The sequence below is a fragment of the Gracilinanus agilis genome, chromosome X (genome assembly GCF_016433145.1).
Source record: "Gracilinanus agilis isolate LMUSP501 chromosome X, AgileGrace, whole genome shotgun sequence".
In the NCBI taxonomy this organism is placed as follows: domain Eukaryota; kingdom Metazoa; phylum Chordata; class Mammalia; order Didelphimorphia; family Didelphidae; genus Gracilinanus; species Gracilinanus agilis.
The window spans coordinates 61,154,912-61,167,050 of NC_058136.1; the positions used below are offsets into that span (position 1 = coordinate 61,154,912).

The 12,139-nt window shown below is 46.7% G+C and overlaps 1 protein-coding gene across 7 annotated transcripts in view; it reads right to left on the minus strand.

Annotated features, from left to right (window-relative positions):
• DLG3 (discs large MAGUK scaffold protein 3) overlaps window positions 1-12,139 on the minus strand; it is a 46,744-nt gene that overhangs the window by 2,225 nt on the left and 32,380 nt on the right. For 2 of the 7 annotated variants that reach the window (XM_044682972.1, XM_044682967.1), the window contains exons 2-5: window positions 5,542-5,718; window positions 5,246-5,321; window positions 2,677-2,722; window positions 175-225 (exon numbers count right to left, since the gene is read on the minus strand). In XM_044682972.1, the coding sequence (XP_044538907.1) occupies window positions 175-225; window positions 2,677-2,722; window positions 5,246-5,321; window positions 5,542-5,718 (350 nt within the window). Of the gene's footprint in view, window positions 1-174; window positions 226-1,211; window positions 1,254-2,676; window positions 2,723-4,315; window positions 4,416-5,245; window positions 5,322-5,541; window positions 5,719-12,139 lie in introns of all 7 variants that reach the window. The other 5 variants (XM_044682970.1, XM_044682971.1, XM_044682966.1 and 2 more) reach the window with 5 other exon arrangements.

Below are 12,139 nucleotides of genomic sequence, written 5' to 3' on the forward strand. Positions count from 1 at the left end.
CTCTTAAAGTAGAAGGAAGCCCTGCTATGAGAGGCCTAAAAGGCTAAGGCCGAATTGCCTTTGCCAAATAACCTAACAAAAGAGTGGAGAAGAAGGGAGCCAACTGGGCCGGTTCCTGCTCCCCGGGCCCTTCTTTCAGGCCCCCACTGGGACAACCATTCATCAAGGGCTTACTTTCTTGCCGTGTCACTGGCTCATAGGATAAAATTGTGTCCTCCTGTCCTTCTGAAACAAAGAGGGAAAAACTTCTTAGTGTTTCTTTAGGCTGCCTCCCAACCACGACCAGCAACTACTCCGGGGATCAGAGGAATCGGAGGCAGTGACTCCTCTGGCGTTTCTGGCAGCCCTGGCCCACTGTGTTCCCCAAGTCGCTGCAGAAGAAGGGGGTTGAAGCGGATGCGACATCCTTGCCCCCTTGGGCCAGAATCTCCCTATATACCGTCAGTGGCGTTTAGTGAATACCTACCTGGCCTTTGGAGACAATGCAACGTCCTGCTCTGGTGCTCCGCCCCAGCCCCCCAGACATTCCTACCTCCACTTAGCTACTTGGCCGGTTTGGGCGGCACAAAGCAACTATGTCTGAGTCAAGGCTTCTCCAGAGCTCGAAGCCCAATATATTGTGTGTGCGTCCCCCAAAGGAGCCTGACAAGGTTAAGGGGCCTGGCCTGGTTTTTTAGGGAGTTCCAAAAAGGACCAATCACTAAGGGGAAAGAAAGACTCCCAGGCCACATCTCCTAGAAAAGGCAGTTCAGGCAAAATCGTATTTGGCCCCCTTCCTCCTCAGCCTCTTGAAGGCAAGCACGGTCTCCAATGTGTATTTCTATGGCACTGAGAACACAGCACCCTGCCGCCATACGGTGAATTCATTTGGGGCCTCTACATGTCACCAGTATGAGCTGAGGCGGCTACCATGTGGCCCCAGCTGTGAAAGGAAGGCCACTGACAACCAGAGACCCTGCACTTCCCCAACAAGCCTTCGTGTGTGTGCGCGCACACACACACACACGCATACACACACATACACACGCACACACGCAGACCCTTTTCCTAACCCTCCACAATGGGAACTGGCCACAGCATCTCCAGGACTTCAAGTGGGAGCAGTCAGGGTAACACGGATCTGACCAGAAGCGGTAGCCATGCACCAGAAGAATGAAAATGGTTAGAAATGGCAGATGAAGCCACGAGACGTGGGAAAGACACAGACTTACTGGAACTGCTTTCGCTGTCACTGGTGTTGGATGTCACGCCCTCTGCAAGCCAACAAGAAAGAGACTCCAATTCAGAACATGCCATTGAGAGGTTGGGCACAGCAGTCACAGAACTCAAATGCTCTGGGGGACAAGACAGCCTGGGGAGGGAGGAAAGGAGCGGACGGGGCCTGCTGCTCTGGGCCTCTGGCCACAGAGCCATTCTGGAAGGTTCCCGTTTCAAGAGGAAAGGAGAACGCCATCATCCAGTTGTTAAGCGTGGATTACAACCATTTTTTTTCTAATGCAGATCTGCCAGGGCTGGACACAGACAGAGATGAAGAGATGAAGAGAAAATGAGAGCGAGCGCTAGCTTTCTTCCTTGGCCCCGGTTCCTCGCCATTTTAGACCAGGGCGACTTGGGTTTCTTCCCTTGGATTTTTCTCACTCGGCTCCTCCTATACTGCTAACAGTCTCGCTATCCCCGGGGGCAGGAAACCTTCATTGGACCCTACAGAAAAAGCAGGCTTGGCAGGAGGGGACGGGGAAAGTGGAATGGGACCATCTCGTCTCCCACCACAGGACAGATGGAGGCGTTATGACACGGACAGACAAGCAAACAGGGATACTCGGTGGACCGGGAACCTTGGGTTTTGCCTATACAGGAGTGTACGAGGCGCAAGCTGGAGCAGAAAAGCCAGAAGGACATTAGGAAAAGCCAAAACCAAGTGACAACTGGGCACAAACAGCCCTCCGTCCCCTTCCACCAGTGTGGGTACATGAAGATGACACATGAACAGACCAAAGAAAGAGGCTGGGCAAACAGCTCGTTTCAGCCAAGACAACACTGTTCTGTGGAATGCTGTGGCCTCCCCAGGAAGGGCCCCTTGGCAAGTGTTGCCCCTTTGTCCTCGCCAATATACAAGACGAGAAGTTTGGACCGAGGACTGCAATCAGCTGCCTCTGCCCCCTGCTGCCTGAGTGCACTTGGCACCTACCATGGGCACTGCCACCTGATCATCTTGCTCTTTTCATACCTGCTCTAAAATTGAGAGGCCACCATCTTCCCAAGAGCCAACATCCCAAACAGCTGGTGTTCACATGCACACACGCACACATACACAACTCAGTCGGGCACGGTCACCGGGTGGTATGTAGCCCTCCCCCCCCCCCCCCCCAGCTAAGGAGTGCACACTGCTGCCACGGAAGTCAACCAGCTGGTGTCGCGCGTGCTCCCCTCCCCCAAACAAGGCTTCTGAGCATGAGAGGGAAAAGCTGGGCATTTACCCCTGGAATGGGACTTCTGGACCTTTGTTCACTTCTACTCAATGAAGGCAGTAAAAGGCAGCCCACCTTGGAATGGTGGCTGCTTGGTGGGGCCCCATGGGCGCCGCAGACCCAGCCACACCTTCTCCCCCTGCCCCCCCCATATTGTGCCACTGATGCTGCCAGAAATGCAAAGTGGAAAAGTGAATGTTTGACTTACTCAGATTCTTTGCTCCATAATAATCGTCACTTAACCCAGGGAAGTCCTGATTTCACAGACAGCAAGGAAATAAAAAGAGAAAAGGAGGAAGAGATTGGAGAGAGAAGACAGAGAGGGAGGAAAAAAGGAAGAAGGGGGTGGGGAGGAAGAATACAGAATCCAGTGAGCATTAGTGACAGGAGTACAGAACAACGTCAGCAGAAAGGGCGTCTTGGGGCCAAGAGAGACACCAGGCTTCTCCCTTGCAAATTCTCTGCTAGAGCAGAGTGACAATGCCTGGGCTCAAAACGTAGGACCCAGAAGGCAGGCCCCGGCTGCCACAGTCAGCGTGGGCCCCTCCGCTTTGCCATCTGCCCCTGAAATCAGGATCTTCCCTGTGGGTCTCTGGAAGCTCTATGTTCAAGGGAAACGGGCAGAGCGACTATCATACCAGGGAGCCGTCACCTAGCACTGATGCATTCCGTCCAAACTCAACAATTAAAAGTCTTCACGCCACTTCAGAAATGGCCTCCAAAGGCTGACCTCTGATGCGTGGAGCCCAAGGGGATCCTTAGAGAGCAGGCCTTGGGCAGCCCTCTCTCCCTGGCCCACAAGTCATTCCAAAGTCCCCCTGATGAACAGGGAAACACACAGCATTCTTGCCAGGCTGGTCTCTGCACTCCTTGGACACCTCCGCAGAATGGGAGCCACATTAGCTTAGGGCTCTGGCCAAGATTTTCCCCTCTGATTTGGAGGCGGAACCAACTCGATCTTCTCTGCTGCAAAAAACGTCTTTGTCCGAGAGAGCTCCTAATGTCAAAACCCAGGAATGGAAACCTAGATGGCGTACTTTTGTCCCCCCAGTACAAGCAGCTCCGTCCCGTTGCCGGTCAAAAAGGCCCCAGGCTCTTGCCTACTGTCATCAGCCTAGAACTCCAGGGGAAGCACAACTGGGAAGCAACCTTTCCAACTTGCCACTGAACCAAGAAGCACCTATTTGGCAGCTCTGCCAATCTGTTTCTGAGGCATGGAGAAGGCTAAGCAGATCAAAGGCCCCTTAGAGAGAGATAGCATCTTCTCGTTCTTTTAGCCTGGTTTTGTGCCTCTTCTTATAGCCCTTAATTGGTTTCTCCCAGTAAAGCTTTAATTGAACAGATTTGGGGAAGATTTTCTCTGTCAGTTGAAGAAACAAGAAAGTGACAAGCAAACGAAATCCTCTGCACTCACTAGAAGGCAACAACGTGCACCGACGGCATTTGGAGCGGAAGGCTGATGAGAAGGGCACTGGGCCTAGTGTGACCCTGAGCCAGTCCCTCCCTTGGTAAAAGGAGGATGGAGTAGGTGAGATGTCTCTAAAGAAAACCAAGGTGGTCCCGGATGAGAGGGAGCAGCCAAGGGAACAACAGTGAATCCTCTTCATTTGCCACATTTGACAACATGGTCTGCTACCGTAGACACTGAGAACCCAGTGCCAGGGACTGCCTGGTTCCGCCTGGCACCTTGGAAGCTCTCGGAGGAGCCGGCTGACCAGGTGAATCTGATTTGTTCCAACCACCCCAAGCGCACACACACCTACCCCTGGCCTTTTCCAGTTTTCTTTAAAAAGGAAAGAAAAGGAAAGAAGACACTGGTTTGCTCTCCCTACTCAGCTGCTACTTACGTTCCTGTCCGTTGTTCTCCTGGGTCACGTTCTCTTTGCTCTTGTAAAATGGAAACTTTCGAGAGAGGCGAAAACTCTTTTTACGTTTCGTTTTGATCGACTGTGAAAGAACATGAAGATGGCGGGGAAGGACAGAAAAAAAAAAAACAAAACAGAACAATGGAGTTTAAAGCATGCAAGGGAAATTAAAATGGAGACGACGGGCAGCTAGGTCAAAGCCAATTTCTCACAAATGAATTCTAGGAGATTAATGAAGACTGATGGAAAAGAAGACTTAGGTGTTTGAGGGATGGATGGTATGAGGTTCCGGTTCCCTAGTCCAAACTGCCTAAAGAACAAAGATCTCCTTCCTCCTGGGCTCCTGCTCTAAAGTGCCACTTACAGAGCCAGAGCCAGCTACTCCAGGCCTTTCTTTCCTCTCCTGCTCCGAGAGTTCTCTGCTCTGTAAATGGAAAGGGTCCCTCATGCCTCGTTTGACCTGGGTGGAGTTCGGCGCTCAGCAGCTACTTGGGGCCCAGTAGAAATTAGTAGTTCGCTGCCAAGGCCCTCGCTCCAGGAAGAAGTGGTATGTCCTGGGGACTGCCTCTGTCCAGGTACACCGCAAGACTCGGAGCAACTGACGCTTTCACAAGTGTGTTTCTTTCTCCTAATTTTTCAGTCTGCCCTGGCTTCTAGGCTGCTCCAATTCCACTGTAACTCCAAGAACCATCTGCCCAGGATGACGCAAAGGTGGATGCTCCACGTTGGCCTTGGACACTCCGATCTGCGTTTTGCCTTTGTGGAAGATCAGCCAGCACCATTCCAAGGGCAGAGCCAGCCACCTTAGAGACATACCCCTTCTCTCCCACTCCTCAGCCGTGCCTCAAAGCTTCTTAGCCCTCAGCAGGGCCCGGCAGCTCGTTTCCCAAGGCATTTGCCACACTCACTTACCCTATTAGCCTCAATCATCCCTGTCCGGGCGTGGAACTTCACAGTTTTTAATCGCGCTCGTTCTTTCTTTTCCACCCTGTTTGGAGGTCAGAGAAAAGTTCTGGTTATTGTCCAGCAGACATGGATTGAGCAGGGACTCATGGCAGCTTGCATGACCTTCTGCTCTACTACACTAACAGGCTCTCCGAAAGGTACCCAAAGAGAGCCGAGCTGGAGCCTATACTGCCGAGGCCCTGGCTTTGATCCCAACCCTAAAAGAAAACAGAGGTTCCTCTCAGAGATAGGACATGACTCACCTCTTCTTGCTAGGGATCACCCCAATTTGTTCACTCTCTCCATGGGGGGTTACCAGTCTGGCTTGCCACCACTCATCATCAGAAGCATTAATGACATGTAGAATGTCGCCATAAGAGAAGCTGAGTCCCTGGCTTGGCAGACAGCTGTCACGGGTCCGGTCATAATCAAATAAAGCCCTAGAAAACACAGTGAGAAAGGAAACAATCCCTACCAGCCCCTTGCCTGCCGCCTTGTTGCCGAGCCCACGGTCAGCATGCTCAATGGCAAGCCAGAAGGCACGTGGAGGGAGAATCCATCCTCTTTCCACTTCATCTCCAAGGATCTATTCCCTCACAGTTTCTAGTCACGGTAAAGAACTCCTAACAGTCCCCTCCCCTGGGCCATGCCCATATATTTCCAGAAATATCCTGGGAAAGAAGGGGAGAAAGAAATCATCCTCCCTTCATGAGAACTTCTCATTCAGTTTAAGGTCTTGCCTCTCCCTGGAGCTGCAAAAGTCGGACAAGAAGGAGGGTTCCGAACAGCCTCGTGCGCGCGCGCGCTTTGCACTCAAACATCTACCCAAAACTTAACATGTGCGAGTCGGCCTTGTAGCAACCACTGCAGCACAAGACAGCCCTCCTCCTCCAGAAGCCTGTAATCTAGTCTGGGAAGTGGGAGAACAGAATATATTTTTAAGGATGGAGAAGACATGAGCGTGTTTGTAGACAAAGAAAGTACCAGTAGTTAGAGAGGGACTGAAAATTAGAGAGCAGAGGTGAAGTCAGAAGTACGTGAAATAAACTATTTTTTCAGTGAAGAAGTCCCTACTAGAAAGGGCGAGGGGAAAGGTCACTGTGGGACATTTGAGGAGAAAAGAGGTCTGGAACAGCCACTGTGTTGAATAGGATAGAGAATCATTTAGGGAATAACTGAAAAATTGCCTTGCCTGTAGTAAAGGCCCAGCTGAAATTAGTTGTTAAAAATGTATGCGGACCTAGTCCACATGAGTTTTTTTTTTTAAACCCTCAACCTTCCATCTTGGAATCAATATCGTATATTGCTTCTAAGGGAGAAGAGCAGTAAGGGCTGGGCAGTGGCGGGGCAAGTGACTCGCCCAGCTAGGGAGTGTCCGAGGCCAGATTTGAACAGCCATATGGCTGTGCTTTCCTCCAGTTCTATTTAGCAGAACATGAGCAGGCGTTAAGGAAGCAAATGGTGAGAGCAGTCCAGGGTTAGAATTTGCAAGGAGCAACCCGGTGAAGAAACTGCATTTTTAAAAAGCTTTTAGTAACTTTTTTGGGCCCACTAATGTTGTAAAAACAATTTTTGGTGTTGTTTTCTGATATTTTGAGTTCCACATTCTCCCAGAGACTTAAGCAATTTGCTATTGGTTATACGTGTGCTATAATACAAGACACACTCCCATATTTATCATGTTGAAGAAGACGTCAAACTCCGCTTCAATTTGCATGGAGACTCCATCGGTTCTTTCTCTGGTGGTAGAGAGCATTGTTCGTCATGAGTCCTCTGGGATTGTTTTAAAATCATCGTATTACTGAGAATAGGTAAGTCATTCTCAGTTGTTCATCATACAGTAGTGTCCTTGCTGTGTATCATATGCTGTCCTGGTTCTGTTCACTTCACTCTGTATCAGTTCATGTAGGTCTTTCCAGGTTTTTCTGAAATCCTCCTGCTTTTCATTTCCTTATAGCATAGTAGTATATTCCTTCACAATCCTATACCACAATCTGTTCAGCCATTCCCCAACTGATGGACATCCCCTCAAATTTCAAGTCTTTGCGACCACAAAAAGAGCTACCATGAAGATTTTTGCACTAGTAGGTCCTTCCTCGGTTTTTTAATGATCTCTGGTATTGGTATATAATCCAATAGTGGTATTATAGGATCATAGAGTATGCACAGTTTTATAGTCCTTTGGATATAGTTCCAAATTGTCCTCCAGAATGGTTGGATCAGATCACAACCCCACCAACAATGCATTAGTGTCCCAATTTTGCCACATTCCCTCCACTTTATTTGTTACTGCCCCTTCTTGCCATATTGGTAAATCTGATAGGTGTGAGGTTTTAAATTAAAACAGTTGTTTTAATTTGTGTTCCTCTAATTAACAGTCATTTAGAACATTTTTTCATATGATTATTGATAGCTTTGATTTCTTCTTCTGAAAATTGCTCATTTATATCCTTTAACCATTTGTCAATTGGGGAATGACTTGTATTCTTATAAATTTGAAAAATAAGGCCTTTTAGCAGAGAAATGGTTTTAGGTAGATACCACTTATTTCTAGGCTTGCTAGTGTTTTTAATAGGAATGGGTATTATAGTTTGTTGAAGGATTTTTCTGCACTTATTGAGATAATCATGTGATTTTGGGAAGTTTGGTTTTTAATATGGTCAATTATGCTGATAGTTTTTCTATTAGCTCTGTATACTTGGTATAAATTCCACATGGTCACAGCGAATGATCTTTGTGATATCTATATTACTATAGTCTCTTTGCTGCTAGTATTTTATTTAAGAGTTTTGCATTGCTATTCATTAAGGAAATTGGTCTGTAGTGTTCTTTCTCTGTTTCTGCTCTTCCTGGCTTAGGTATCAGCACCATATCTGTGTCAGAAAAAGAATTTGGTAGGGATTCCTTCTTTGCTCATTTTGCCTAATTTTAATTTTTAAGAAACAATTTTCTTCCATGAGCTTTTGAACCTCCTTTTCCATTTGGTCAATTCTACTTTTACAGAAACTCTTTTCTTCATTGGATTTTTGGTCAATTCTACTTTGCATTGCTTTCATTTCTCTTCCCCATTTTCCTTCTGCCTCTCTTAATTGATTTTTTTTAACAAATGACAAATATTTATACCCTGGGTACATTTCCTGGACTGGCCCTAGAGGAATCAATTCCTTTAGGAAGATGAACCCCTGAAGGCAAATTGGACTTAGCTTTCCCAGGAGACCCTAAAAAAATGGGGTCCAAAAATTAACGGAGTATTTCTGGGGAGGGGGCTGAGGAAGTTCTGCCTTCCCACCAAAGTGGGCACTGAGGTGGTCCTTAATGTGGCTTGTCTGCATAATTTGGAGAGTTGAGATAATTTTATTTTCTAGCTGATAAAGTTCAGTAGTTCTACCAAGGTGTCCTGCTTGTTCCCGGGGAATTAAAGGGCCTTAGACCTGTTCCCCTAGCCCCCGACGTCCTTAAGGAGACATAAACATTTATACAGCAAAATTGTCATGTGCCTGTGTCCGCAAGGAAAAATGTCTTTGGGCGCTTTGCCAGTGGTGCTAATGACTGTTCCCAGTAATTCCTTTAAGAGGACCAGCTGGGGTCCCCATAACAGAAGACAGAATCTATTAAGCCCCCTATGTTTTTTCATGCCCTGTTCCTTTAATTCTCCAAGGACATATCACTTAATCTCAATTAGCATTAGTTAATGGTCACCTACCCAGCTAAACCTCAAGCAAGGTCCTATCAGTGGGAGAGGAGGAGGGTGAAGACTGGACGTCTCCCGGAGAGATGTCCTTTTCCCCGACTTCTCCTCAGCCCACCTTTTCCACCAATGTTGGCTGAGGGTGGAAAGACATTTTGTTTCAGGGCGGGGAAACACAGGCTTTTCTTCCCACTCAGAAGATTTAAACTCTAATTGGAAAATGATTGTAAGTTCCAGGTTAGTTGGGATTCTTCACATTCGTATTTTTGTTCACAGATCTTTCCCTGCTCTCTTGTATTCTGTTGCCTACAACTGCAAAGGAAAGCTTTGTTCCTTAAGGTAGGCTTTCATGAAGGTTTGTCCAAATTCAGCCAATTAAAAAGCTACTGTTCTAAGGAAGGCTACTAGCTCTCGCCGGACTCTGAGAGCTGAAGGGCAAGCACGCAGAAGAGAAGGGAGTGAGTATGGGTTAATTTGTAAAAGTGCTTTGTGACCCAGCAGACTTCAGTGGCCAGCGGACGGCCCACATGTCTTTCTGTAAGCTGATAGCTAGGCTGGGAGAAGTCAGGAGCCCCTGGCCTGTGCTTTGGACTTCCAGAGATGGGAATTTGGGGATGAAAAATCTACTGTGTACAACCAGCTGTAAGACCCACAAAGAAACAGGTGTACTTTGGTGACATCCTCCTCCCTAATTTCCACCAAAGAAGGGAGAGCGAAGTCATATCAGAAAAGCCTTAGAGAAGAGGGAAAAGGAAAACCGATTCCGTTTGTGTACACTTTAAATCTTGGGCCACTTTGGAGAAGGGAAGAGTTTATAAGCAAACAAGAGATAGAGTTCTTATAACATGTAAAATGAATGATCCTGATTATGTCAAATTAAAAGGCTTTTTTACCAAGATTAGAAGGGAAACAACAGATTTCTCTGATAAAGGTCTAATTTCACAAGGTTACGGAGAACTAAGTCCAATTTCTAAGAATCCAAGTCATTCCTCAATCCACAAGTGGTCAGAGGATCTGAAGGAGCAATTTTCAGATAAAGAAATCAAGTCTATCAATGATCATATAAAAATGTTCTAAATTACTCTTGATTAGAGAAATACAAATTAAGATAATACTGAGGGACCACCTCACGCCTATCAGATTGACAGTAAAGGGAAACAGTAAATGTTGCAAGGGGTCGTGGCAAAATTGAGACACCAATGCATTCACTGCTGGTAGAGTTGTGAACTGATCCAAACGTTCTGGAGGGCAATCGAAATAGAAATACCAGTCCTGGGTCTGTATCCCAAGAGACCATAAAAAAGGGAAAGGACCTACTTGTACAAAAATATTTATAGCAGCTCTTTTCGTAATGGCAAAGAGTTAGAAAGCGAAGGGATGTCCATCAACTGGGGAATGGCTGAACAGATTGTGGTACATGTTGGCGATGGAATCTGTTGTGCTATAAGAAATGATAAGCCAGAGAGGATACTGTACGATGATCATCTGTGAGAACGTGGCTCCGATCTGGAACAGTCCTGAAAGACTCGTGCCAGGATTGCTCTCCACCTCCAGAGAAAGAACTGTTGGGGTCGTCTTCACATCAGTGTATCTTTGGTTTCACTCGGGAGTTCGGGTTCGGGACGAGGGTGCTCTTACAACCATGACCCATATGGAAGTGGGTTTTGTATGGCAAATAAAAGTAAATTTTGAAAAAAGAAGGAAGACTAATAATACTGAAATTCATTCTTTCCAGTCTAGGCTCCAAGACCATCAAGTGGGGAAGAAGCTCTTATGGAGAAGGGACCAACTCAATGCTCCTCATGAGGCAAGCGAAGCAGCCTGGCAAGGTATGCCAAGGGAGATAGGATGCAGCATCTGCCAGGCAAGTCAGAGGACCACCGTCTCGCCTTAGATTCTGGAGACAGTTCGTGGCTTTCAGTTATCATTCTGGGAAGAAACCTTGGTGGAGATGCATCCAGACAATTGTTCCTGGAGGTCCTACTACAGCTAGTTATTGAAGAAGCAGAAAATCAAAGTACTTCTCACCCAAGTCCTTGGCAGGGTCCACTGAGTTTGACCCTCAGAAATTGATTCGATTTCGTCAGTTGCACTCTACGCTCTACATTTCCACCTGAGTCGCAAGTGAAACCTCTTCTATGTGTGGTCTCCTCCCTGAATGCAGGGACTGCATTACTTTCCATTTGTATACCAAGCACTGCTTTGTACAGTGCAAGCAGTTTATAAATGCACTTTTATTGACAAACAAAAAGTCAAGGATCGAGAGAGAGAGAGAGAGAGAGAGAGAGAGAGAGAGAGAAGAGGAAGGAGCCTGGCGACAGCAGATCTCAAACTGAACTACAGAACAATAATTGTCCAAACGATCTGTTACTGGTTCAAAACTAGAGGTTAATCAGTGGAACAGATTAACTACACAGTAGACAGAGGAAGTCAGGGAACCTCGGAGCCTACTTTGGGTTAAATTGAACCAAAAAGACTCCGAATTTTGAAGTAAGGACCGGTTCACTGTTGAATAAAAAGTGCCAGGAAAACGCCCAAGAAGGGTGGCCAGAAATTCGGGTCAGACCAATGGCTCACAGTGTACCTAAGATTAGCTCCAAACGGAAACACCCCTTGGGTAGAGGGTCCCATAACAAGGAAATTAGAAAATCAAGGAATACATTTCTTGTAATAATGTAGGTCAGAAGATAAAAGAGATTATCTAGATTATATGAAATTATTTCTTTTGCACAAACAAAATGAACTAAGGTAAGACTAGAAAGGAAACAGGTACCGGGGGAAATATTTACATATAGTTTCCCTAAAAGAAGTCAGTCTCTCTCTCTCTCTAGATATATACTCAATATATAAAAGGAACTGATTAGAATATAGAGAAATTAGAATCGTTCCTTAACTGGTAAATGATCGAAGGATACGAACGGGGAATCTTCACAGAAAAAAATACAAGCTGTCTATTGTCGTATGCAAAAATGCTGCAAATCCCCAGAGAAATGTAAACTGAAATATTTCTGCGGTTCCACTCCACAGGCATCAAATGGGTAAAGTTGTCAACAGAGGAACACGACATGGTGGCCGGGCAGCAGGAAAATAAGTATATTCATGTATTTTTATTAGAGCTACGTTTGGACTGAGACTCACAAATTGCCCTCATTTGTAAACACCCCCCCCCCCCC